Source organism: Mya arenaria, chromosome 15, assembly GCF_026914265.1.
Source record: "Mya arenaria isolate MELC-2E11 chromosome 15, ASM2691426v1".
Lineage (NCBI taxonomy): Eukaryota > Metazoa > Mollusca > Bivalvia > Myida > Myidae > Mya > Mya arenaria.
The window spans coordinates 7,775,830-7,803,050 of NC_069136.1; the positions used below are offsets into that span (position 1 = coordinate 7,775,830).

Consider the following 27,221-nt stretch of genomic DNA (forward strand, 5'->3'; position numbering starts at 1 on the left):
TCAGTGATTTTCACAGAGCTAGGGCCCTATTTAATTATATTTAGTACTGTCTTATAGACAAGTCCATCCCTTTATTTGTGTCCGGCTATTTCTCAGAACCAACCACCTTGAATTCAATGAAAGCTTTTGGAAAGCTTTGCTGAAAAAAGAGATGCATAATATCAGGGTCCAAATCAATCAGAATTATGGCACTTTTCATTCATAGCTAGTCCAGGCTATTTCTCAGCAACTACTGGCCTGATTTCTACAAATCTTAATGTGAAGCTGTAAGGAGATGATCATTTTATCACCATGTTCTAGCTCTAGACCATACAAATTTGCCTTCCTTTATTATGACATTCAAACATTTCATTACCATAGTTTAAAAAAACTAGGGATTTTTTTTCATTCATCTTCTTTTCCTCTTTATAATACCAAAATCCTTGCATTTAGGCTTGGCAAAAAAACATAAGTCAGTTTAATAGGTTATACAGTATATTGCACAATGCAAACATACAAATTAACAGTCATAATTATAAAAATCCTTAATAACAAATAAGTATATTTACAAAACAGGTAATCAGTGCTTGCTAATTAATTTATGTCAAAGTAGTTCTAACACAAGGGTTTACCTGCATACATGTACATAAATATGGATTAGTTTATTGAAATAATCACAGTAAAAGTTAAACAAAAAACTATCACGCCATTTTTTCAACCAGCCTTATACAAAAGATTGTTAGACCGAGAGTTTCCGTAAAAAAAAAAAAGTGAATGTCATATATGGCATTAAAAAGAATACTTGCAAACCAAACTAACTTGACCTAAACTAGCAAATAAAAGGATTACTTTTTAAATAGTTAACTACTCAGAAATATTGGTTCGAAACAGCGATCGTAGCATATTTGCCCTCATAAGAAGGCCTCTATAAACACTAACACACATCAATATCAACAGAGGTGACCAGAATGAAGCGTCTGAAATGTTTATCAAGAATTCCATTTGCTTATAGAGTTAACGTTAATGTTAATGTTAACAATACCAGCAATTCATTGTACAGGAGTTCTACTAATACAATAAAAACATACTTTTTGAAGGCTCATCTCAAGACCGAGGTAATTGCCCCTGTTTTTTATGAAGTCTTGTCAGCATTGTGCATGCAGAGCCCTCATTTTGTAAATTTTTTAAGCAAACTGTTTGAATATAACTTCCAAATCCAAGTTTGTATGTGTACAGCACTAGTCCTTTTTTTAAACCACTTGAGAACAGGAGCACTCTTTAGATAAACAAACGCTCAAGAATAAAACTGTTTTTAAAGCGGTAAACACCATAAATAAGGCCATATGTCTGCTCCTCATCAAAACATGCTTAATGCCAAAGAAAACCCATTATAAATACCCAAGGTGATTAATATATTCATCAAAAATCAATAGGGTTCATCTGCTGGTCATGACCAATACACCTACCAAGTATGAGGTCCCTGGGTCAAAGCGTTCTCAAGTTATTGATCGGAAACCGTTTTTCATGTAAAGGTCACACTGACCTTGACCTTTGACCCACTGACCTCAAAATCAATAGGGTTCATCTGCTGGTGATGACCAATACACATACCAAGTATGAGGTCCCTCGGTCAAAGCGTTCTCAAGTTATTGATCGGAAACCATTTGGTATTCCGACCGACCGACAGACAGACCGACCGACCGACCGACATGTGCAAAACAATATACCCCACTTTTTTCAAAAGGGGGCATAATAAATTCATCAATATGTTTAAAAAGCCTGTATCAACTTTAACATACAATGTTTCAAAATGGCAATATAAAATGTCTGCTATATTCGTGCATTTGGTCTTACAATATGGGCAAGTTTGCCCACTTATAAACATGTTTGTGTGTAATCAGAAATAATTGGTAGTAAATATACACATACATATGTAAATCATGTCAATATCAAGCATATCAATTACAGCAGTACCTTAAACTTATCAAAATTGCTCAGCAAAATGTTGTTTCATTTGATTTATGCATCACTCGATTTGCATTTATTGACCATGTACCCTGCTACGTTTATATCATTTTTATAGTATTACATTATAGTCACACGAAACAGATCAGTACTACCGTAAATACTAGCACAGATACTTATCTTAAACATTTGACTTTATCATTGTATATATTGTAGACGGTATCCTAAATCTACCTTAAGAATACACTGCACTTATCAAACAGGTACAAAATTACACAAATGTTATACAGAAATAAAAAATCCAAGTACATAATCTCAGACAACACCGTTGTTTTTCTTTTCATCCACTTTGCCCTTCCCAACATACATAACATCATCAGCATCACCAGGGTTACCAAAATCTCCATCCTCCTCTTCTGAAGAGAAATCATCATTCCTAAAACCAGAATTATCTGCCCCTTCATTGGTTACAGTGACCACAGTTTCATGCTTGTCCTGATAGGTTGAGCTACTTGGAGCAGCTTGGTTCTCATTGGTCAGCTTCTCTTCAGATCCTACTTTCTGATTGGCTGGCCTTTTTTCATGCACTGGTGCCCTGCCCAATGAGAGAAGAGGATTCTCTTGGCCCAGATTAAGATGCCTGACTCCACCTGCTGCCCCCTCCTCACTCTCTGATTGGTCGGAATCATGGCTGCAGGTGTGACCTGGATTCACTCGGACAACACCAGTAGGAGGGGGTAAACCTGTAATATCAATTTGATAATATTAACTTATTTTTTTAGCTATGATTGTGCAACAAATTAAACAACTTTATATAAGTCATGCTTGTTGACACAATGATAGACAAAGTGGTCTTGAGGAAAACAGGAGTAAATGCAGGTTGGTGAAAACAGAGAATCCGATGCACTTTTGAGTGATGGTAGAAAAGTGATTAAACTCCTTGTACAGGTATGTGAAGTAATAGTTACTTCACCCAAAACCAGAGTTATTAAAATTATGAACAAGATTTAGATATACATGTTATTTCAAACATGAGGGTAGTGGGCAACAATACGGTTTTGTTGTATGTTGTCAAGGACAACTTAAATAACTAAAGTGCATTATAAGTGTTAAGCATTGTTCTTTATCCGCATGCTAGTTATTTAATGGTTAAGATCTACTTGATACTGTTCCAATATGAGAGTTATTGCATAGACAGAAACACTCTCAAATATGACTTGACGAATTATATTCCAAACAGTCCTTTGCTTCAAACTTTTATAAATATTTGTATTCACTATAACTTAAATTTGTAATTGGCTTAAGACTTTGAGGTAATATAAAAGGCGAGGTTATCCCATTTCCTTAGCAGTTTGTATTGTATAAACCTGGCGATAACTTAAATGAATAAAAGAACATGTATTATTACTATAAAATGTAACAACTCTTCATAAAATAACAAAATTAGCCCTGTACCTGAACTGTCAAACGTGGATCTTCTGTTAGTCTGCCCACTCGGCTCGCTACTGTTGCCTAGCAACGGAGTTCTCTCTGTTGGTCTCTCATCATCCGAGCTGTCTGATTCTGTGTCTGGGTCATCCCCTGTATTGTACACAATGAGCATGTGTATTTTATATTCCCATGTATATTTCCTAAGTACATGTATTATCTAAATCTGACAGGTGATTTGTGTGGAAGTGAACTACAATGTTTTGTCTATACCATATTGATGTATTATATCACAGACCTATAAACCATGGATTGGAAACTCCTTCCTAGCCCTGTTCAGATTATTTTGAACTGTTTCAGATGGAGAAATTGTGCTTCATTTATCTATGGAAGGGTATTGAAGCAAAAATTACATCTTGCGTTCTGACTTGTACATCTTGCCTTGTTACTTTTACATCTTGCATTATTGCATCCTTAATTTGTTATTTGGGCAACTGTTATGCTAGCTTCATGAAAGTTCCTTCTTGTATCTTGGTTGGTGTCAAGTGACATTCAACGTTTGCCAATGCATAAATGTGCATGCATATGTTTTCTGAATTTCTTGTTAGTCATTTATTAATTTATTCATTATTGTCAGATAAATGTTGTTATTTTAGCTATCATTTACCCTAGCTAGCTTTATAGCTTGTTTCCTGACTAACTTTCTTCCCTTGCTTTGTTTTCCAAATCAACATAGATGACGAATGTCAGCAAGCATCAGGACGAATACTGCATAGCCGAATATAGCAAATTGATAAACAAGAGGGCCATGATGGCCCTAAATCGCTCACCTGAGTAAAAGAGTTTAACCTTTGTTACCAATATAGCTTGTTTCTAAAAGAATATTGAACAAGAGCTGTCACAGTATGTGATGAATGCCCCCGAATGTGACATTGACCTATGAACAAGTACATGAAAAGTTGATCTTGCCTTTACGTGTCAAATACATATGGCAAGTTATTATAAATTGCCTCTGAAATACCACCCATACTTGACAGCCTACACTGCTATGTCCTCATATTCAGCACTCCATTGTGAATAAACACTTAGTGTATCTTTCACCTTAGAGGTAGGGACATGGGTCTTGCACACAACATGTCGTCTTGGTATGTCAAATACATGTGGCTAGTCATTTTAAAATCTGTCCATACAAGAGAAAGTTACAGCACAGACACGACAGCCTATACTCCATGTACTTATATGCAGCATTCCATTGTGAATAAACACTAAGAGTGACCTTCAACTTAGAGGTAAGGACACAGGTCTTGCACATGACCTGTCGTCTTGGTATGTTAAACACATGTGGCAAGTCATTTTAAAATCTGTCCATACAAGAGAAAGTTATAGCCCTGACACGACAACCTATACTCTTTGTCCTTATATTTGCAGCATTTCATTGTGAATAACACTTCGTGTGACCTTGACCTTAGAGGGAGGGGACACGGGTCTTGCACACAACACGTCGTCTTGATATGTCAAACACATGTGGCAAGTTATTTTAAAATCTGTACATACAAGAGAAAGTTACAGCACGGACATGAGTTATTGAGCCAGACACACGGAAGGAAGGGATGGACAGACAATGTGATTTTAATATGCCCACCTTCTTGGGCATAAAAACATACTGGTCAAACATGTTGCCTGGATAATCACTGACAGGACTTGTCACAGTTGCCTGCACACTGACAGGACTTTTCACAGTTTCCTGCACACTGACAGGATTTGGTGATTGACTGCACACTGACAGGATTTTGTTCAGTTGCCTGCACATTGACAGGACTTGATGATTGACTGCACACTGACAGCATTTGATTCTCACCTGCACACTGACAGGACTTTGTTCAGTTGCCTGCGCACCACACTGACAGGACTTGATAATTGACTTCACACTGACAGCACTTGGTACAGATACCTGCACACTGACAGAACTTTTTCAGTTGCCTGCACACTGACAGAACTTTGTTCAATTGCCTGCACAGTGACAGGATTTTGTTCAATTGTCTGTACACTGACAAAACTATGTTGAATCGCTTGCACACTGAAAGAACTTTTAGTATATAGATACACAAACAACAAACAGTGCACCATCCAATAAAATCAATAAACTGCCTTAAGCTCTAAAAATCAATATTCAGATCACATTCAACACCTTTAATTAATACTACCACAATTGCCCATCTACGACAACATCACAATCCTTCTAATGTTAATACAAGAAAATTCTTTAGATACATTATAAGTGAATAACACTATCCAGAAAGAAGATAAGATTGTAGCATCTGCATGAACAATAACTTACATGAAGTTCAATGGAAAAGTCCGATTATTAAATTTATTATTAAGTAAAAATGAAATTTCTTTTAAAGAATAAAATGTATAATAATGATTTGATCTATGAACCTAAAAAAATAACAAAAATTACCTCAGAAAAAACTATGTTGAAGACTTAATAAAATTCAAAATCTTGTTACTAAAAATAGAAAGTAGTGGAATCTTTAACAAAAAGGGAGACCATAGAGCAAGACTTGCTGCCCTTGCTTAAGAGTAAACTTTACATAACTATCAGATTTTAATAAAATGAATTTATAATGAACTTGTAATCCCCAGGGTGAGGCCAATTTTTCTCCAGGGGCATAATTTGAATAAACATGGTAGATAACCAATCGACAATGTTACACACCAAATATTTAAGCACTAGTCTTCATAGTATTTGCCAAAAAAAGTTTTGTAATTTTTCCTTTAGGTTGCAATGGCAACCAGAGTTCGGCATGGAATTCATTTCTTTGAACAATTTTGAAAAAACACCAACCAAGGATCATTCCTATGAAGTTTCAATAAAATTGTCCAAGGGGTTTAGGAAAAGATGATGATAATAACCAATTGTTGAAGCTTTTCCTTTAGGTTTAGGTTGCCATTGCAACCATAGTTCTGCAAGGAATTTATTTCTTTGATCAATTTTGAAAAAGCACCAACCAAGGATCATTCCTATGAAGTTTCATTGAAATTGTCCAAGTGGTTTAGGAGAAGATGACGATTATAACCAATTGTTGACATTTCCTTTAGGTTGCCATGGCAACCAGAGTTCTGCATGGAATTCATTTCTTTCAACAAATTTAAAAAAAACAATGAAGGATCATTCCTATGAAGTTTCATCAAAATTGTCCAAGTGGTTTAGGAGAAGAAGATGTTTATAACCAATTGTTGACATTTTCCTTTAGGTTGCCATGGCAACCAGAGTTTTGCATGGAATTCATTTCTTTGAACAATTTTGAAAAAGCACCAACCAAGGATCATTCCTATGAAGTTTCATCAAAATTGTCCCAGCGGTTTAGGTGAAGAAGATGATTATAACCAATTGTTGACGCCGAACGCAGGACGCCGGACATAGACTGATCACAACTAAAAAACTAAATGGCCGAATATATATGAAAAACACAGTAATATTTGTTACCCAATGAAGTTTGCATGGTAATCAACTATATCTATTTAATTAAATTAAGGGTAAAATAAGGTATAACTTTGATTAAGTTGATTATAGAAAATCTCTGTTTGAAGACGAACTGACTTTAATAGACAGACTAGTTGATCACTATCCTTAAGATGAATTATCATACCTATTCAAACATTTCTTAAATTTAATCTAAACTAGTCCATAATAGGTTTGTGATAATATACAACAATAACAAACATATTAATTGCTAAGTATGCGTGCAAAATGTCAGAACTTCACGGCACTTGCCTATCACGCCGTTAGGATTGAAGGTTAATCATTATTCATTATTGTTTCACCAAGGTAGGCAGTTTCCAATCCAGAGTTTATAGGTCTGTGATGATATAAATAAGGAGAGTTTTAATATTAGCTAAATGTTATCTCTTTGATCCTTTTTCAAATTACTTTGAATATGCTGATGAATTATTGTTATATGAATAACTATTGTTTAAATGAATGTTTTTAATCAAATCTGCGGCCGGTTAAGGATTTCCCATTCATTTGTGTTAAATTTCCCAATGTGTCTTTTACTTTCTTGCATCTTATAACCCGGGGTAAATGGTATAAGAAACAATAAATCCTACCAGGAAAGACCTTCCTCTTGCAGATCGGACACGAGCGTTTGTTCTTGGTAAGCCATGGGTCTATACACTTTGTGTGGTAAGCTGGAAATATCAACTTATAACAGTAAAATACAGAAATTTCTAATGAAACTATATTGTAACATTTAATGTTTAGGAACTTATGGCCTCACAAATAGACATGACTTCTGGTTTCTACCCAGGAATATCACGCAAGCATGATTCTATAAGCTATCAGCTTTCGCCTTAATCAAGCTTAAAGAAATTAGTATATACTGATAATTTAACATTTAACTAGATTATGCATTCACCATGACTGCAGGGCAGTAGGCGGAGTTTATCTCCTTCTTCATAGTCATCCAGGCAGATAGCACAACAGTCATACTCATCACCTAAAACAGTGAAGAATTTGAAAACATATTCGAGATATATTTTTTTCGCAATCAAAATAATTATGATAAAACTGACTACCATCAATATTTTAAATGTTCATGATTCCAAATTTGGTAACCAAGAAGTCAATTTATTATATGCTTTCCGGTGGTTTTAAGAAATATATCTGTGAGATTAAGATGATATCTTACTGTTTAAAACAGGAAAATAACATTATAATGATATCAGTCACTGTTTTCTAATTTCGGCCCATTTTTCTGTCTTAATCAGTGTAGCCTAAACCCTAACTGATTGTTTCAATGAGATATCAGTATCAAATTTTATTTTATCTCGTGAACACCAAAAATTCACATTTTCATTCATGACTGTGCCACTTGTGAAAAAATTACTTTTGGTGTACAATCAATGAAATACATTTCATATCTCACTGAAACAAACACAATTATCCTCTCAGTCTGTATCACATAAAAGTATATATTTAATATAGTTGGAACCATTTGTACCAAAGGACCAATGAACGCATGTTATTCAAAAGTCAATCTGAAGGGTCTGACATGTTGTGATGGCTCAGAGGTAGAGTGTCTGCCCCCCGACCAAAAGGTCCCGGGATCGATCCCCAGTCGGAGAACGTTCCTGTGGCCTGCCACTTGGACACTCAGTACTGGTGAGTTTGATCCAGGGAGCAGACTCGGGAGTGGTGAAAATAAGCTGTTAACTATCAACACAATCAAGGTAAAATAAGTTGATATATTTCATAAAAAAGGGACAACAATTAGATTACCTTTCTTGAATTTTTTTGTAGGTATTTTCTTGAGTTGTTTCTTTGGCAGTCGTGACTTGCGTCTACGGTTAATGTCCCTGCACCACTTGATAACCTGTAAATAAACAAGAGTGAAGCTTTGAATCTTCGATGAAGCATTGTAGTTTTAATGAGGCTCCTCAGTATAAGTTTGGTTTTGGTCAAATTCACCAAGGTTTGCTACTCTATTACATAATCATTGACAAACAACAGTAAATTAACATTTCACTAAGTTATAACTCTCTTATTTTACAGAAGTTAAACCCTCACAAATGTTACAAATCTACTAGACTAAATTACTTGAAAAATATTAAGCCTAACAAGCGTAAGTATCGTAACTGATATAGCCAAATTTTACACTTAAACTTGGTTTTACAAATAAAATATAGTTTAAATCATGATAATCATACAGATGATTTCCTTTTAAAGTCTCAAAACCCTCCAAATGAGAATATCAAACAAATATACCGAAACAGAAATGGTGTTCTTAGCTTGATCCCGTCAAAAGGGAAAATGGGAACAGTAATGACAATATTCTAAAGGTTTCTGTGTCTGGCTTAAAAAGCATTATGTTAACCCGTTATTTATTTTTTTATTATGACCATAACTGTAACAGTTATAAATTTCTTTAGTAGGTCAATGCAATAATAATGTTAAACAATGCATTAACAATTAACTTCAGTCAATTGAAAGTCATAGTAAAACTAAGTGGAAACTATCAAACTGATTTACCGGTAAATTGCCGGTCCAAAGGTTTGAATAAATGGAAATTTAGGTTACGGTAAATTATTTTCACAATAAATCAGAAATTTAAAATGAGATCTGCAGACTGAATGCCAGCACCCTTCTGTTCTTATTTCCCAGCCAATGATTGGGCATTACACATCAAAGCCCGAGTTATAGACCATGTTATAGGTCCATTTATCTCTGGCAACATGTTGACCAAGCTTCATTAGAATATTGCTTATAATAAGAGTTTTTGAGTAAATACCAAGATTAAAGTTGTAATTTTTTTGCATGTCCACGATGCCAGTAAGAGCATAGCTATGAATATACCCAGACATTTAAAAAATCCAGACATTCCACACATCATTCAACAAGCTTCCTCATACCAAGTAGTTCAATTAGCTGTACATACCATAAATATGATCATAAGGATGAAGCATGTTCCCACGACAGCTGCAAAGGGCCACAGGACGTAGGGGTTATAATACTGGGGCTCATGGTTGTCAATGAAGAGGTTGTACCTGATGAGAACATCAATAGGTGGATGACAATGTGCATATAATTTATTTTTTTTCTCACCACTTCCGAAAAAGGTTCAAGGCCTTTCTGATAGGTAAAATTCTGTCATTTTGACTTAAATTGTTAATTCCAATTTTGAGAAAAGAAATGAACAAGAAATCCTTTAAAGGATAGACAGAAAAGATAAGATAATGTAAAAAAATCTGTTTATTTTATGAATAAACCAACTTATCCAATCAAAAACTGTTTTGAATTGACCCCTTTTCTTTGAAAGCTTTAGCCATTTTTGTGGTATAATACTTCAGTGTTGTAAAAAAAAAGAAGATAAAAACATTCATTATTCTGGTAAGCCATACTCACGTGCCAGACTTGTGTTCAAGGTTTAAACAGTTGAAGCAGTACTGCGTCCTCAGCAACTCCCCGTCTGTCCAGCCCACAAACACAGATGGGATGATGATGTCGCTCCCATCTGAAGAGTTATCAACAAGTTTAAAAACACAGATGGAGTTTGATTGTCCCTCCCTTCGGACATCTTTTACAAAATTTATTAACAAACACACAAGTTTAAATAATTAAACAGGCAGTTTTTTTTAACATCATGACAAGATTATTATTTCTGAGACATTATAAATTCTTAATTGCAAATGAGTAATGTTATGTCATTAGTTAAGTTATTACAGTTTTTATCAGAGAATGGTTCATCAGTGTTATATAAGCTATATTGTAGAAATGTTTTCAGAGTGTAATATGATTCAAAAAATGCCAGAATATAAGAATCCGATCAACGAATAAGCTAGTCCTGAAGCTGGGCATTCTCATTCATCAGAGGTTTGAACATGATAAATATAACCTCTGATTCAAACACTGTAACATCAAGTGCAAAACTATAAATAGATCATTTTCCTGATATCATCCTTGACCAATCAAAACGTTCGTTATATTAAGTATGGCCAAATTATTGAATCAATGGCAAGATTGTGTTGTGCACTTAGCATCATTACTCTGGTGAATGAGGATAAATGGCTGTCAACCCAACATAATATTCATATCAGTTGAAAAGTTAGTTTTTGGTTAATTTATTTCAGATTGTATATTTCCTCTTTATTTCACCTGATATTGGAATAAAATGTCCTATTTTGCAATTTGCAAGGCCAATTCATTTTATTTGTATCTTAAGATAATAATAATTTTGTATCTTCTATTTTTACACAAAAATACTCTTTCAAATAATACGGGTATATCAGGCATCCACAATCCACCTATTTGTGTATCAGATACCTTAAGATTTCAAGGCTGTCCTAAAGAGATTGTCTGCTTGCAATTGCCAAACAAATATGGGTAGGAAGATTGCATTTCCTTAAGCATTTAGAAATTTCTAGTCCTTCAATTTAATTTATTTCATTTGGTGAAGGCCACTGAATCATTGAAGGGAAATCTCATGTTGTTTTGTCCAAACAGATCAGCTGCATTTTTCCTTTTACTGACTTTAACATTTGAGGCCCTATGAGTTGCTTAGTCCAGTATCTATTTATTGGTCAATGGATGAATGTAATCAACATGGGAAACTCTATTGGGGCCTCACAAAGTGTGACGTAATTATGATCATGGAACTTGTTCATCTAACAGTAGAAACTGTAATGTACCGGTATATGCTGTTTGTATTAGATGTAGGGTAAATAACAATTACATTGAGATATCCCTTTAAAATAAACCTGGTCTTTTATAGGGCAGTAATGTATAATGTTTCTTGTGAGCCTTTCAGGCCATTGCAAACAAACAAATTATAATCTTTAGCGACAGCCTAACAGGTGTCAGTGTGCCTGACCTCCATGCATGGTCATAATCTTGTCATCATTGCGGTGGTTATACACGATGGCTGCGACACTCCAGTTCTGGACGTTACGGACCTGCAGGCAAAGAGGAGAGGGATGTGTACAGAGTCAGGCAGTGCAGGTAAGAGTTTGCAGTAAATAGTGGCCAATTTGTAGGATTACACACATAGACATATTCATCACATATTCCAAGTCATTGTACTCCATAAAGCAAGAGCTGTGCAATGATTACTTCCCTGCTCAGATTTTCTTTCAAATAATGACATTCCCCTAAATATTCAAATTCACATCTGGAAATTTAATTCCCCTTTCCCTCAAGCTTTAAGATCTTTTACAAACGGTGATCTTAACCTTGACTCTTAAGGGCCCAAATTGCAATCCCTTTCAAGGTCACCATAATCTCTTCTACATACCAAGTTTAGTCACTTGTTTGGCCAAACCTAACTAAAAATTATTCAATACCATACATTAGTTTGACACCGCTCTCGGCGCCTGAACATCTCGGCGCCTGAACAAGGATGTGGATCACTTTGTGAAAACCTAGTTAAAAAAAGGAGGTGCTTGGATAACTTTAAGATAATCCTTGAAGCTCTAAATTAGACTTAAAACAGATTCAAACAAACAAGAAATGTTTTCTTACATATGCATTTTTTTATATCTAGAACCCAATTACCCCTTTACCCCAATAACATAACACTTGCACTGGGATTACACTAAAACAACTTAATAGTCAGAATAAAGATTTGCACAATGAGCTGAAATTTGACAAGCTGAATGCAAAATCCTACAAAGGTGAACATTTATGTTTCAAAACAAAATAATGGAAAGGAATATCCCTATGGTTTTAAATAATTCGACAAATTGGCCACTGAAAACAAGATGGAATGCAATATACATGTATGTCTGCAGAAATGCAAAAGAAGAAAAGGATCTCATTTGATACTCAATAACAGTGCATTGAACAGTGAGGACCCCGATTTCTCAAATCTTCTTAAGTTAATCTGGCTTAAGTAGCTTATTTTGATAAGCAAAATTTCTTAATTAGACATGTTCTCAATGAAAAAAAGTAAGTTAATTGTGAGTATCGACAGGTAACCACCATAAAAAGACCAAAAACTTCCAAAGAATTAAATATTAAATAAATTATGGAAAAAGGAAAATAGCAAGCTATGATTAATTATGTTATAATAAACTTAAGTAGTTTCGAGAAATCCGCCCAAGAGCGCAGTAATTTTGCCACCAGGGGGTCAATTAGAGGGAGTTGCTTTCTGCACAAGGGTAAGTTATAGCAGATCATACCGCCTGCCATTGATAGCACATCATCGTCGGAATAGCTGTTGTAAACTATGGCCGCACTATAATTGGCGTTCTGAGCCTTTCTCACCTATAACGGCAACCATTTTTTAAGTTATTGAAGGCAATTGTTTCAAACATATGCTTTGTTTTTTTCAAAAAATTGCTGTTACAACCAACATCTAAACTTTTCATAGTAACACGATTAGTAAATTATCCAGTTCATTCCTAATGATAATTAGCATTGTTATAATCTATCAAGCACAGTACGACCTTGTAACAATATACTTAGCCAGGGGGCCGTTTCAAGAGGGATTTTAGTCGTCACTTAAATAATCATTAATCTGTATAAACATCGCCAATGGTAATGGTTGATTTTTTTTTTCTTAACTTTTTGTTCATTTTTAATACAGGAGGTTTTTTATTCGACTTCAGTGAGAATGCAACTTCCCGTATTAAAAAGTTCATATAACTTTAATTAACTATTACTTTGAAACTTTTGTCAAATTCATGAAAAGTCAGGCACAATGTGCCCTCTACTTCCCTAGTAGTCTGTCCCTTTTCTGCAGAACCCTGCCCCTTTTAAAAACTGGCTTAATCCATACAAAGCATAGGTTATTAATTACATAAAAAGTAAGTAATAGCATGTTTATTTTCTGATTTATAACTAAAACCTGATATTCTGTCTATACTTTAAAGTATGATACAATCAATAACTTACACCAAGTGATACATATATAACAATATAATTTATGAATATCGCAGAAACAGAAATATACAAACTTTCTCCACAAAGCTGCAGTTATCGCGGGCAATAAGTGCTATCCAGCTAAGGTTCTTGATGGGTGGTGGTTGTACTGCGCTACATCCATCCAGCGGGCTCGCTACATACACATAACCCTGCAGGTGAAAATGAGAGATCTTAACAAAGAGCAACACAAGCTGATGCCAATGTGAAACTATTTTTCTCAGTTGATCAAGGGGCAAAATGGACAATTCTCCGAACCACATCAATGGGCATTGCTACATATATATGTGTATAGTCTCCAGTAACATGTGAATATCTTAGGGCGCCATACAGTACCTCAAGTTAATTCCCCACCGCCAAAATAAACCTTCAACGTTTACACAGCCCAAACCCAACCATATTTCTTACGCCGAGAGTTTTCTTTAAATTATGACTTCTGCTTGGTGTCAAAGCACTTTTGGGGAGATGGTCTGGTCGCAAAAACAAACAATTTTTTTAAAGATGTAAAACTAATGATAATGCATTTGTCTCTAAAAAGTTGCTTGTCACAAGTAAAATTCGAAGGGGATAAAACCAAATCTACAAGTGTATCCCATGTATATGCTACAGATGTCAAATTGTCAAAAAAGAACCTAATTATAAATAAGCTTATAACAGCATATATTTCTGATTTACTTTTGACACACTGAAATAATGGAATCTCTTTTGCAGCCAAATGCTTTCAACTTCAAAACACTTACTGAATTTACTTACCCTTACACCTTTACTGCTAATACTTGGGCCAAACATGGACATCATATCATCAAAGTAAGTAATGGTCTCATTTTCTTTTCTCTGTAAAACAAACCAATATGCACACTATATTAACCATAAACAATTCTGCATTAAATATATGCTATTTATACCATGATACTACATTATATTATATATTTATAAGTTTAATAGAAGCCATCACTGGATCTGTGGTTTAGTGGTAAGACACTGACAGTCAACCAAGATGAACCAGGTTTGATCTCCTGCCTCAACACTAAAAGTACTAATCATCGTTCATCCAATGTGACTGTGGAAAACATTAAGGAGCCAGGGTAGGTTGCACCAGGATTACACTCTGTTCACTTATAATTACATGTAACAAGGGTAACACTCAGTCTGAACACTATTTCCCTGTTACCAGGGTTACACTAAGTCTGTGCACTATTGCCCTGAAGCCAGGGTTACACTTATCCTGTGCATGATTCCCTGTTACCAAGGTTACACTCAGCCTGTGCACTATTTCCTGAAGCCTGGGTTACAATCAGTCTTTGAGCTATTCTCTGTAGCCAGGGTTACACTCAGCCTTTGCACTATTCCCCATTGACAGGGTTACACTTAGCCTGTGCACTTTCCCCTGTTAACAGGGTTACACTCAGTCTGTGCACTATTGCCCTGAAGCCAGGGTTACACTTATCCTGTGCATTATTCCCTGTTACCAAGGTTACACTCAGCCTGTGCACTATTTCCTGAAGCCTGGGTTACAATCAGTCTTTGAGCTATTCTCTGTAGCCAGGGTTACACTCAGCCTTTGCACTATTCCCAATTGACAGGGTTACACTCAGCCTGTGCACTATCCCCTGTTAACAGGGTTACACTCAGTCTGTGCACTATTCCCTGAAGCCAGGGTTACACTTATCCTGTGCACTATTCACCAATGCCAGGGTTACACTTAGCCTGTGTACTATCCCCTATTACCAGTGTTACACTAAGTCTGTGCACTATTTACTGTAGCCAAGGTTACAATCAGTATGTGCAATATTCATTGTAAGCAGGGTTACACTAAGCCTGTACACTATCCCCTGTAACCAGGGTTACAATAAGCCTATCCACTAATCCCTGTTGCCAGGGTTACACTCCGCCTTTGTACTATTCCCTGTGACCAGAGTTACACTCAGTCTGTGCACTAGTCCCTGTAGCCAGGGTAACACTCAGTCTGTGCACTATTACCTGAAGCCTCGGTTACAATCAGTCTTTGCGCTATTCTCTGTAGCCAGGGTTACACTCAGTCTGTGCACTAGTTCCTGAAGCCTCGGTTACAATCAGTCTTTGCGCTATTCTCTGTAGCCAGGATTACACTCAGTCTGTGCACTAGTCCCTGAAGCCTCGGTTACAATCAGTCTTTGCGCTATTCTCTGTAGCCAGGGTTACACTCAGTCTGTGCACTATTCCCTGAAGCCTCGGTTACAATCAGTCTTTGCGCTATTTTCTGTAGCCAGGGTTATACTCAGTCTGTGCACTATTCCCTGAAGCCTCGGTTACAATCGGTCTTTAAGCTATTCCCGGTCACCAGGGTTACACTCAGTCTGTGCACTAGTTCCTGTAGCAATGGTAACACTCAGTCTGTGCACTATTCCCTGAAGCCTCGGTTACAATCGGTCTTTAAGCTATTCCCTGTAGCCAGGGTTACACTCAGCCTGTGCACTATTCCCCATTGCCAGGGTTACACTTAGCCTGTGCACTATCCCCTGTAACCAGGGTTACACTCAGTCTGTGCACTATTCCCTGAAGCCAGGGTTACACTTATCATGTGCACTATTAACCAATGCCAGGGTTAGACTTAGCCTGTGCACTATTCCCTGTCACCAGGGTTAAACTAAAGCCTGTCAACTATTCCCTGTCACCAGGGTTACACTCAGTCTGTGCACTATTCCCTGTAGCCAGGGTTACACTCAGCCTGTGCACTATTCCCCATTGCCAGGGTTACACTTAGCCTGTGCACTATCCCCTGTTACCAGTGTTATACCAAGCCTGTACATTATCCCCCATTACCAGGGTTACACTCAGCATGTGCACTATTCCCTGTAACAGGGGGTACACTCAGCCTGTGTACTATTCCCTGTTACCATGGTTACACTCAGCCTGTCAACTTTTCCCAGTCACCAGGGTTACACTCAGCATGTGCACTATTCCCTGTTACAGGGGGTTACACTCAGCCTGTGCAATATTCCCTGTTACCATGGTTACACTCAGCCTGTCAACTTTTCCCAGTCACCAGGGTTACACTCAGTCTGTGCTCTATTCCCTGTAGCCAGGGTTACACTCAGCCTGTGCACTATTTCCTGAAGCCTGGGTTACAATCAGTCTTTGAGCTATTCTCTGTAGCCAGGGTTACACTCAGCCTGTGCACTATTCCCCATTGCCAGGGTTACACTTAGCCTGTGCACTATCCCCTGTAACCAGGGTTACACTCAGTCTGTGCACTATTCCCTGAAGCCAGGGTTACACTTATCATGTGCACTATTAACCAATGCCAGGGTTAGACTTAGCCTGTGCACTATCCCCTGTTACCAGTGTTACACTCAGCCTGTGCACTATCCCCTGTAACCAGGGTTACACTCAGTCTGTGCACTATTCCCTGAAGCCAGGGTTACACTAATCATGTGCACTATTAACCAATGCCAGGGTTACACTTATCATGTGCACTATTAACCAATGCCAGGGTTACACTTAGCCTGTGCACTATCCCCTGTTACCAGTGTTACACTCAGCCTGTGCACTATCCCCTGTAACCAGGGTTACACTCAGTCTGTGCACTATTCCCTGAAGCCAGGGTTACACTTATCATGTGCACTATTAACCAATGCCAGGGTTACACTTAGCCTGTGCACTATCCCCTGTTACCAGTGTTACACTAAGCCTGTGCATTATCCCCCATTACCAGGGTTACACTCAGCCTGTGCACTATTCCCTGTAACAGGGGGTACACTCAGTCTGTGTACTAGTGTTGAGAATCGGTTGCAATTTTACTATCAATGATCGGTTCCACTCAAGTAACCGATTATCGATAGTACAATCGGTTTTTAAAATACTAGATAGTACTTGAGTTGTAGTTATATTCATGTACAGTATTAAACTCTTAATCATTATATGCATATACCTTATGTCTATGATTGAAGTTATTAAGTGTTGTTGTATAAAAAAATAGTTCATTTTCTTGCTCATTGTGGCTTTCATCAGCCATTTTGTTAAAGCTGTCAACTGAACACTTACTATATAAATACTATCGATTGTCGCCGATTTCAGGCCCAACCAAACGATTTTTGATTATAATTGATCGTCGGAACATCACTACTGTGTACTATTCCCTGTTACAGGGGGTACACTCAGCCTGTGCACTATTCCCTGTCACCAGGGTTACACTCAGCCTGTGCATTATTCCCTGTCACCATAGTTACACTCAGCCTGTGCGCTATTCCCTAATTAATACCAGGGTAACACTCAGCCTATCCTCTTATCACTGTTGCCAGGGTTACACTAAGCCTGTGCACTATCCCCTGTTACCAGGGTTACACTCAGCCTGTGCACTATTCCCTGTCTTACGGGGTTACACTCAGCCTGTACACTATCCCCTATTACCAGGGTTACACTCAGCCTGTACACTATCCCCTATTACCAGGGTTACACTCAGCCTGTACACTATCCCCTATTACCAGGGTTACACTCAGCCTGTGCACTTTTCCCTGTAACAGGGGGTACACTCAGCCTGTGTACTATTCCCTGTTACAGGGGGTACACTCAGCCTGTGTACTATTCCCTGTTACAGGGGGTACACTCAGCCTGTGCACTATTCCCTGTAACAGGGGGTACACTCAGCCTGTGCACTTTTCCCTGTAACAGGGGGTACACTCAGCCTGTGTACTATTCCCTGTTACAGGGGGTACACTCAGCCTGTGCACTATTCCCTGTTACAGGGGGTACACTCAGCCTGTGCACTTTTCCCTGTAACAGGGGGTACACTCAGCCTGTGTACTATTCCCTGTTACAGGGGGTACACTCAGCCTGTGCACTATTCCCAGCACCATAGTTACACTCAGCCTGTGCGCTATTCCCTAATACCAGGGTAACACTCAGTCTATCCTCTAAGCCCTGCTGCCAGGGTTACACTCAGCCTGTGCCCTATCCCCTGTTACCAGGGTTACACTCAGTCTGTGCACTATTCCCAGTTACCAGGGTTACACTCAGCCTGTATACTATTTCCTGTTACCAGGGTTACACTCAGCCTGTGCACTATTGCCAGTTACCAGGGTTACACTTAGCCTGTATACTATTTCCTGTTACCAGGGTTACACTCAGCCTGTGCACTATTGCCAGTTACCAGGGTTACACTTAGCCTGTATACTATTTCCTGTTACCAGGGTTACACTCAGTCTGTGCACTATTCCCTGTTACCAGGGTTACACTCAGCCTGAGCATTATCCCCTGTTACCAGGGTTACACTCAGATTGTGCACTATTGCCTGTAACCAGGGTTCCACTCAGCCTGTAACAAGGCTGATACTCCCACTAGATTGACACTCAATCCAGATGTTATGTACCTTGCGAAGGCTTTGACAACAACCAAACTTTTTTGATTGTATAATCTGCAGAATTTGTTTATTTTATTTTAATACAGCGCTCTGACTGAAGTGGGATGTCAATACAATGTCATTGAACCAAAGGTTAACAATGTTCTTATTATCAGCTTATCTTTTTTACAAGTGTATAATGTCAATATCAACCTTTCTTTACCAATAAATAACTCAACTGCAAAACATTTTACTCATTTTTAATCATGATGAATAATGAAATGTAACCGTTAGGAGAGCCGACTCATATTGCTAGAGCACTTCATGGCATTTGCAAGCTGAATAAGCATGGTACAAACACATGAAAAAGTGTAGTCAATCTTAAGCATGATCAATCTTTAAGTACACATTTTAACATTACACACTATTTTTGTCACCTGCCAGACTTTAAAGTTTCTAGCAATGCCTACCAGCAACCCTTCCAGTTTCTTCTTCATTACAAGTCAAAAACTTACCACAAGGATATCACCTAACACTTGGCCGGCAAGTCCAAGGACCACCAATATAACAGCCACCAGTGTTGGCCCTGACATTGTGCTGTAACAGATAAATTACATTGAAGCATATCATTGTTAATGTTCTTCAGGTTTTACAGTTTTATTGAATTGATCTGACGAAATTATTTTGAAATGCATAACTAAATAGTTGTGGGGGTCATTTCATCGCGAATCAGGAGGGCTTCATTCCTAGGAGCCCTCGTGATATTTATCTGTTCAGTTCCATTTATGAACACCTCTCAGGTATGAGCCTGTTCCTTGTATAATTTCAGTGAGATTAATAGTTGCCAAACCCTGAACTAGATGGCGAAAAATTTGTTACACATCAAATTCTGTAATTTTCAAACAGTGTTCAGTGTAAAGTCTATGTCAAACTTTCAATGAGGGAATTGCTCCCAAAGACATTTATAAAGTGCAGATTGAAACAGGTGTAAACAAAACTACTCTGAAAACAAGAGTGTAGAAGGCATATGCAGACTATACGCGACAGGGAATCAGTCATTTCATAAACAACAAGAGAGCACATAAATTATATTGACGCTGTAATTTCGATAAAAAACAAGAGCGAAAAGGCACAAATATACAGATGAAAGACTTCAACTGCGAACGAGAACAAGAATATCACCCTTATGTAATTTTAATGCGATTTAGACAATTTTTATGCGAGAAATCACCAAAAACGCTTGCTCGAAGTAGCCCTAGTTTTAGAGCAACAAATGCCCAGTAAAAACAACAATGGTATATATTTTCTACAATTAATGATACTTCTGCAAATTGTTGTCTGTTATAGCTCTTTATGAAAATTCATCATGTAACATTAAGTAAGAAAATATTTATGAGATATATGTGTATATGCATTTCGTTTTTCATTACTTAATGTTTATGTGTTGCTCTGTGTATGTATTGTGTATTTCTTTGTTATTCTTGTTTCAAAAATCACAACTAAACAATGAAAACACCCAGACTTTCAATATATGTGTATTTACCCAGATTATTTTATAATAAATCATCAGGGTTTCCGTCAGCCCTTTATGGCTTGTCGGGCCCGACGTGCCTTCCGCTGGCAAGGCTAATTACTGACACACGTTAATTATGCCGACATGCTTTAATTCGCACAGCGACAAGCCTTATCAAAACAATCATCAGTTTTGACAATACACAATTTTGTTGCGATTGCAACGGTTGACTGACAGCCAGAAGGCGTGTCGGGACTATTATGGCATTTGTATCAGCCATTCAGGATCGATGACAGCATGAAGGCGTGTCGGTGAGGGTCAACAGTGCAATTAACCAAACACTTCCTATTCTTTATCAAAATGGGAATGTGTGAAAAACACCACTGTCATAAAGCGGCCTTCATCCCTATAATCATCTATGAACGCAAAGTAAACAATAAGTGTTAATTGATTTCCGTAACATAAATCATGTGTCGTTTTATTTTGTTTTTTAATCCCGAGTCCGTTTGTTAACCAATTATTAAACTATTAAATTGTAATTGAGAACCGTGTTAAGATATCTGTGTTATTATAAACAAGGGTTATGCTATGTCGTCGTATGTAATTGAGTCGCGTTCCCGTCTTTAGTTTAGTGTAAAGTTATATTTTGTGTTGCTTATTATTAAACTTTGATTATTTTATCGTTCTTTTAATTTATTTAGAAAAAAGATAAATAAATCTGAAAATACTCATTACATTCCCTTTAAGTTATTATTTAGCCGACCCAGCTTTAAAAATATTAGCTGTTGCAACTTAAAATATGAATACACCCACATGCAGTCACTTTGCTCCGGGCCCTTTTGTGTTCCAGCATGCAGCGTGCTTTACACGTTTTGCTGTGACGTCAACTGTGTCAATCTAAATAATACCCGCACTAAACGAAACATGAGTCGATCGATATCGTCGATATTGTATTGTCGGAAAACTTGAGAAATACCAATAATTAATAAAGAGAAACCATTAAACCTTTTCAAAAATATTTTTAATGTTAATCGGACTTGAGTTGGTAATTCTAAATCATAGGAACATAACTGTAAACTTGTTGAAAATGCAGGAAATTGCACCATTTTGGATACAAAAATAAAAAAAATTGACGTCGGGTGGGGACACCCTCCAAAACCCTCCCCTTCCGACATGCCTTATGAAATTCCTGCCGGAAACCCTGATAAATCATATCAATCTTTTATTTATTAAAATACCTAGATGTAAATTTATACAATTCAGTTTAATTCACAATGGTTTACATTGTTTCAATTTGGTTAGATAATGTGCGACATTTGTATTTCATTGATATTATTTCATATTTTATGTGTGAAGGAAAAACTAATGGACTCATTGAGCTTATAACTGTTGGAAACAGGCTCTAAAAAAAAATTCTTAAAAAACACAATTTTACAAAATTTGTATGTTCAAAAAGCCGTTTTACACTCTATTTTAAGTACCCTGTTGCCACCATTTACGACCACAGGATATGTCACATACTAAACAACTGTAAAAACATCTACTGTATATGCGATACGAAGAATGGTACGATATTGAAGTTAACAGTTGTAGTGGTACATAGTCTTTACGAATCTTTACAGGCAAACATTCAAAGCAATAATAATGTCTTTTTCAACATTGCTTGGAGACAAAATTCTTCCATGACATCACATTTTCAGGAATAAGTTCCTGTTAAACTTAACATTGATAATTATCAATGTTTTGAGATGTAAACTTTAACTATTTATACAAGAAAAAAGTAATTTAAAACGCATATAACACTAAGAGACATTAAGCTATCTCCTAACCTTAATGTTTAACAAAGTGTCCTGGTTCTGCTGTGTTACATGATTCGATTTCAACAAATGTGTTGTTTATCAACAAGACTTTCGTAATGGTGTCCTGTGATCTTTTGTGAAATATGGTTGTTGTAAAATTGACAAAGTGGCTACATTGCACTATTATCGTCAAGCTTTGCTACAAATGGGACTGGATATGTACTTTAATAAATTCATAGTGTTTTTTGCTCTTTTTCTTCTTCTTCTTCATTCTGCTTTTCCTATTCTTCTTCTTCGATCCTCTTCCTCTTCTTCCTTTTGTAGTTATCTTCTTAGAAAACGAGGACCGGTATCTATCTAGGACACAAGCTCACAGCAAAGGGAGTTGCACGGGTAAAGGCTATACAGGAAATGCCAGCACCCAGCAACAAGATGCAGCTACAAAGATATCTGGGAATTCTTAACTTTTATCATTATGTTTCTCAAGAACATATATCACATATTTTGACGCCGTTATATGCGTTACTTGTGAAAGAGGCAGCATGACATTGGCGCGGGAACGAAAATCAGGCATTTCCGCAATCAAAGAAGCTCTTGGCATCTAAAGATTTGTTAGTTCATTTTGACCCTGAAAAACAGCTACTATTGGCCTCTGACGCATCGCTGTATAGAGTTGCAGCGGTTTTGTCATACAATACGGAAGACGGTTCCAAGAGGCCGATTGCGTACGCTTCTAGAACTTTATCAGGTGCAGAGAAAAACTATTCAGTTCCTGAAAAGGAGGCATTAGCATTGGTATTTGGAGTGAAAAAGGTTCACCAATATTTGTATGGAAACAAATTTGTGTTGCTTTCGGACCATATACCGCTATTGGGTTTACTGAAGGAAAACAAACAAATTCCGACAACGGCAGCCGCGAGAATACAGCGATAAGCATCAGTGTGTGTATACCACGCGATAAATTACGTCATATATGTTACTTCGGAAGGCAACATTTTGCTTAAAATGTAGACTTAAATCAAAGATAACTTTTATTTTACCACTCCATTTTAAATGAAACAAAGGGCAGTCTAAAAAACTTAAAGAGCCCCGTATTTTGTTTCATTACCAAAATTTTATAAGATCATTAGTTTCATCAAACACTTCGACAAACCTGTTTCCAAAATAATGTTTTGACAGCGCTCCGTCAGACGGCCGTATTATGAAAAGTTTCGTCGAAGTGTTTTAAGAAACTAAACTCTCAAACAAACTCTGGTAAAAGACCGAATGCGAGGCTCCGTAAGCGGCGTAGACTGCGCTATGTTTCATTTAAAATGGTGAAGAAATAGTGAAGTTATCTTTGTTCAAAGTATATTTTCAAATCAAAATATTGCCTTCCGACGTAGCATTTATGACGCAATTTATCACGTGGTATACACACACTGGGCATTGACATTTGGCAGGTAACGAGTATGCAATATATGGCAGGACCAAGCATTGGCAATGTTGATGGTCTAAGTCGATTGCCGAGACATACGCAGAGGTTTCCGAACCGCCAATTCCAACGGAATTCGTGTTAGCCATTTAACTATTGGATGAAACGTCAGTTACATCACAACAGGTCAGGCTATGGACGCAACGAGATTCGTTTATGTCAAAAGTTGCTGTGTTTCTGCTAAAAGATGGCCAAAGAAATGTCCACATAAAGAATTTAGACCTTATTTTGCTGTTAGAAATGATTAGAGCATGCATGATGGATGCAGTCTTGAGAAATCGTGTAAGTATACCTCCACGTGGACTTGAAACTATGTTGGACACGTTGCACGAAGGACATCCAGGCGCAAACAGGATAAAATCCTTAGCCAGAATGTATGTATGATGGCCTCTAATGGACACTGAAATTGAAAACCATGTGAAACACTGTCAATTATGTCAGACAAACAGAAACATGTCCGCAGAAGCGAAACTGCATCCGTGAGAATGGCTGCAACGACTTTGAGTGAGACTGCATGTCGACTATGCAGGTCCATTCATGGGGAAAATGTTTTTAGTCATAATCTATGCTCATTCGAAGTGGATCGAAGCATTCGATACGAACAAAGTGACTCCAGCAGTGACAATTGAACGATTACAAAAGACATTTGCTCCATATGGACTATGCCAGCAACTGGTCACAGACAATGGAAGTGCATTCACTAGTTCAGAATTGGACGAGTTCATGAAAAAGAATGGCATAAAGAAAATTCGAGTTGCGAGTTACAAAGCACCGAGCAATGGTCTGGGAGAGCGAGCTGTAGGGATAATCAAAAGTGGTTTGAAGAAGCAATGTCATGGGACTTTTCGGAACAAGTTTTAGTGTGGGAAAGTGTTCAAAAATCATGGACACAGCTAGGGCTTTCATTAATCAAACAGGCCCGGTTTCATATGAAATTGAAGTAAATGATGGTCGTTTGTTGAAAAACCATGTAGATCATTTGCGTGACCGACACTCTGTTATTACCACAGAAGAGCCTGAATTAAAGGATGCTATAACCCCAATTCCAAATTCTGCTACGCTCATGCAACAGCAGGATACATTCGAGAGTTTGCCAGAAGTGCAGGATCCGTCAACCATCGCCGTTTCTTCAAAAGAAGCGGAATAACCACAGCAACCACCAAATCAACAGCTACAACAACAGCACAATCAACAGCTACAACAACAGCACAATCAACGACCACAACGCGATTCGTTACAAAGATTATGTGTGTTAAAATATTCTTACAATATGGTTGTGTGTTAAAAGGGCATAATAATCCCTAACAATCCATTTAGGTGTCATATCTGATATTTTCTTTCATAAATTGATAGAAATTAATATAATATGTTAATAATTAATATTTATTTAATAGTATATGCTATTAAAATTCATAGCCATGTATTCGTAAGTACATGTTTATTATGTTATGTGAATGATTCCTTGAAATAATCATCATTTCTTTGTATATCTGCTAAAATTAACTTTGGAATATTAGAACACTATTTTTCACAAAAAAGCTAATCTAGGACATTGGGTTATTTGTAGCCGGGGTATATAAGTATGACGGGTGTCAGTCCGTTTATATACTTTATTTCGAATCACAAAGAGAAAAAGACAGTGGTGTACTAAAAAGTATTGTTTTTTAACATTGCAAAATAGTAGATATGAACACGTTTCCAAGTTGTGACTCCAATGACTGTCAGGACAGCAATGCCCGAGAGATAGAATGGCGGGAATGTTACGGGTGGTTACATGCATAAATTAATTCTAATATTAACCAATTGAAAGGTGTTTGACCACTATAACACGTGCATACGGACCACTATCACACACACTCTATAATAATGTACGCGCAATCTAAACACAAGCAGACAATGATAAATGAACATGAACGGATGAAACAATACCCTGTTACATATTGTTTTCATGTACACTTTAGGTTACACACCACCATTATCATTTCCTCTATAATTCAATGTGAAATGATTATTTTTAGACAACATTTAAAGGCATTTCGAGCGAATGCAGACTATGATAAAATATTCTTAAAGTACAAGTACCCTTTAAGCCAATAAAAAGGGAGGGGGTCAAATTATTCCTAAGAAAAATCTCTCCACTTGAAAAACAAACTCTCAAAATTGCACAGTCCGCCATGACAGTTCTTCCAAAATTACCTTTCAACTATAGGGCAGCAGTTTATGCTTAAATCTCTATTCTAAATGATAAATCAAACAATAATAGATACTTAAGGTATAAAAGTTTCAGGAATAAGGATATTTTTGATTTACAGTGTATTGAGCATGTAAAAACATGTCTATCAGTCATGAAAACATTATTTTTTTATTGAGAATTTTCCACACAACGGAAGTACATATGACGCAATGGTGACGCCATACCTTTACAGTGTGGTTGACATTCTAATCAGTCAACAGCCACATTATCTTAATAACGTTCTGTTATTGGAGTATAATTGCCATACCCAGTATTCAGCTTACAAATGTTGTCATAGGTTATCAAAACAAACAGTTTTAATTCATGGTAGTTCAGGGGAAAATTATCAATGAATTCATAAGTGAACTCTTCAATTACAGGGGAAGGATGTAGTAATATAAAATAGACTACATTTGATTTTACTTATGGCTTGCATTGTCTAAATGTATTCAGTTGTACTGTGATGCTTGCCGAGACTAAATGTCTGTAAAGTTTATGAAATCTTAAGTTATTACAACTCTTCTTCTACCTCTCCTTCTTTTAGATCATTGTCAATCCTTTTTAAGTTTTCAGAACTTTAACATTCATTACAAGACATAACCAATATAGAATAAGTCATCCTCGGCACCACAACGTATCATAGTCTATCATATAAAAAAGCTCTTCAGAGCTTGTTACATATGTTGTAATCCCGACTTTATAAATAAATGTTTCTTGACTTGACTTTACTAATGTTGAACCACATTCCCTGATGTTTTTTTTTTTTATTATTTATTCGTTTAAAATAAGAGATCATCTAGTCATTGCTAACGTCAACTTTAAACTAATTGGCACTAAAATGCAAGCCACATTTTCAACGCATTACAAAAAGAGGGGCCCAACTGGCTGCCAGTTATTTTATAGGATGATTTAAAAAAATATCGAGATATAATAATGACGCAAAATAAAAAAATCGAGATTTATATTAAATCATGATGTAAAGGGAGCTAACTGCGTAGGTTTAGGAGCTTGTCGTTTACTCCAGTATACGGTACGGAGTGTACGGGAAGCAAGAAATTATCGCTTCCGGTTTCGGTTTATTGTGTAACCACCG

At 36.9% G+C, this 27,221-nt stretch overlaps 1 protein-coding gene across 2 annotated transcripts; it reads right to left on the reverse strand.

The window, feature by feature from the left end:
• Window positions 1–456: 456 nt before the first annotated feature.
• On the reverse strand, window positions 457–22,563 carry LOC128220648 (E3 ubiquitin-protein ligase RNF13-like). 2 transcript variants are annotated; one of them, XM_052929130.1, is made up of 12 exons: window positions 22,452–22,563; window positions 19,625–19,706; window positions 14,546–14,626; window positions 13,828–13,944; window positions 11,745–11,826; window positions 10,280–10,388; window positions 9,813–9,921; window positions 8,657–8,750; window positions 7,794–7,874; window positions 7,486–7,566; window positions 3,400–3,525; window positions 457–2,687 (listed from the first exon to the last, which is right to left on the reverse strand). In XM_052929130.1, exons 2-12 carry the CDS (start codon window positions 19,700–19,702, stop codon window positions 2,260–2,262), a joined length of 1,386 nt encoding a protein of 461 aa, XP_052785090.1. In that variant the 5' UTR covers window positions 19,703–19,706; window positions 22,452–22,563; the 3' UTR covers window positions 457–2,259. The 2 variants fall into 2 exon arrangements, with proteins under 2 accessions (XP_052785090.1, XP_052785089.1); XM_052929129.1 differs by lacking the exon at window positions 11,745–11,826 and adding an exon at window positions 13,051–13,135.
• Between the last annotated feature and the right edge of the window lie 4,658 nt (window positions 22,564–27,221).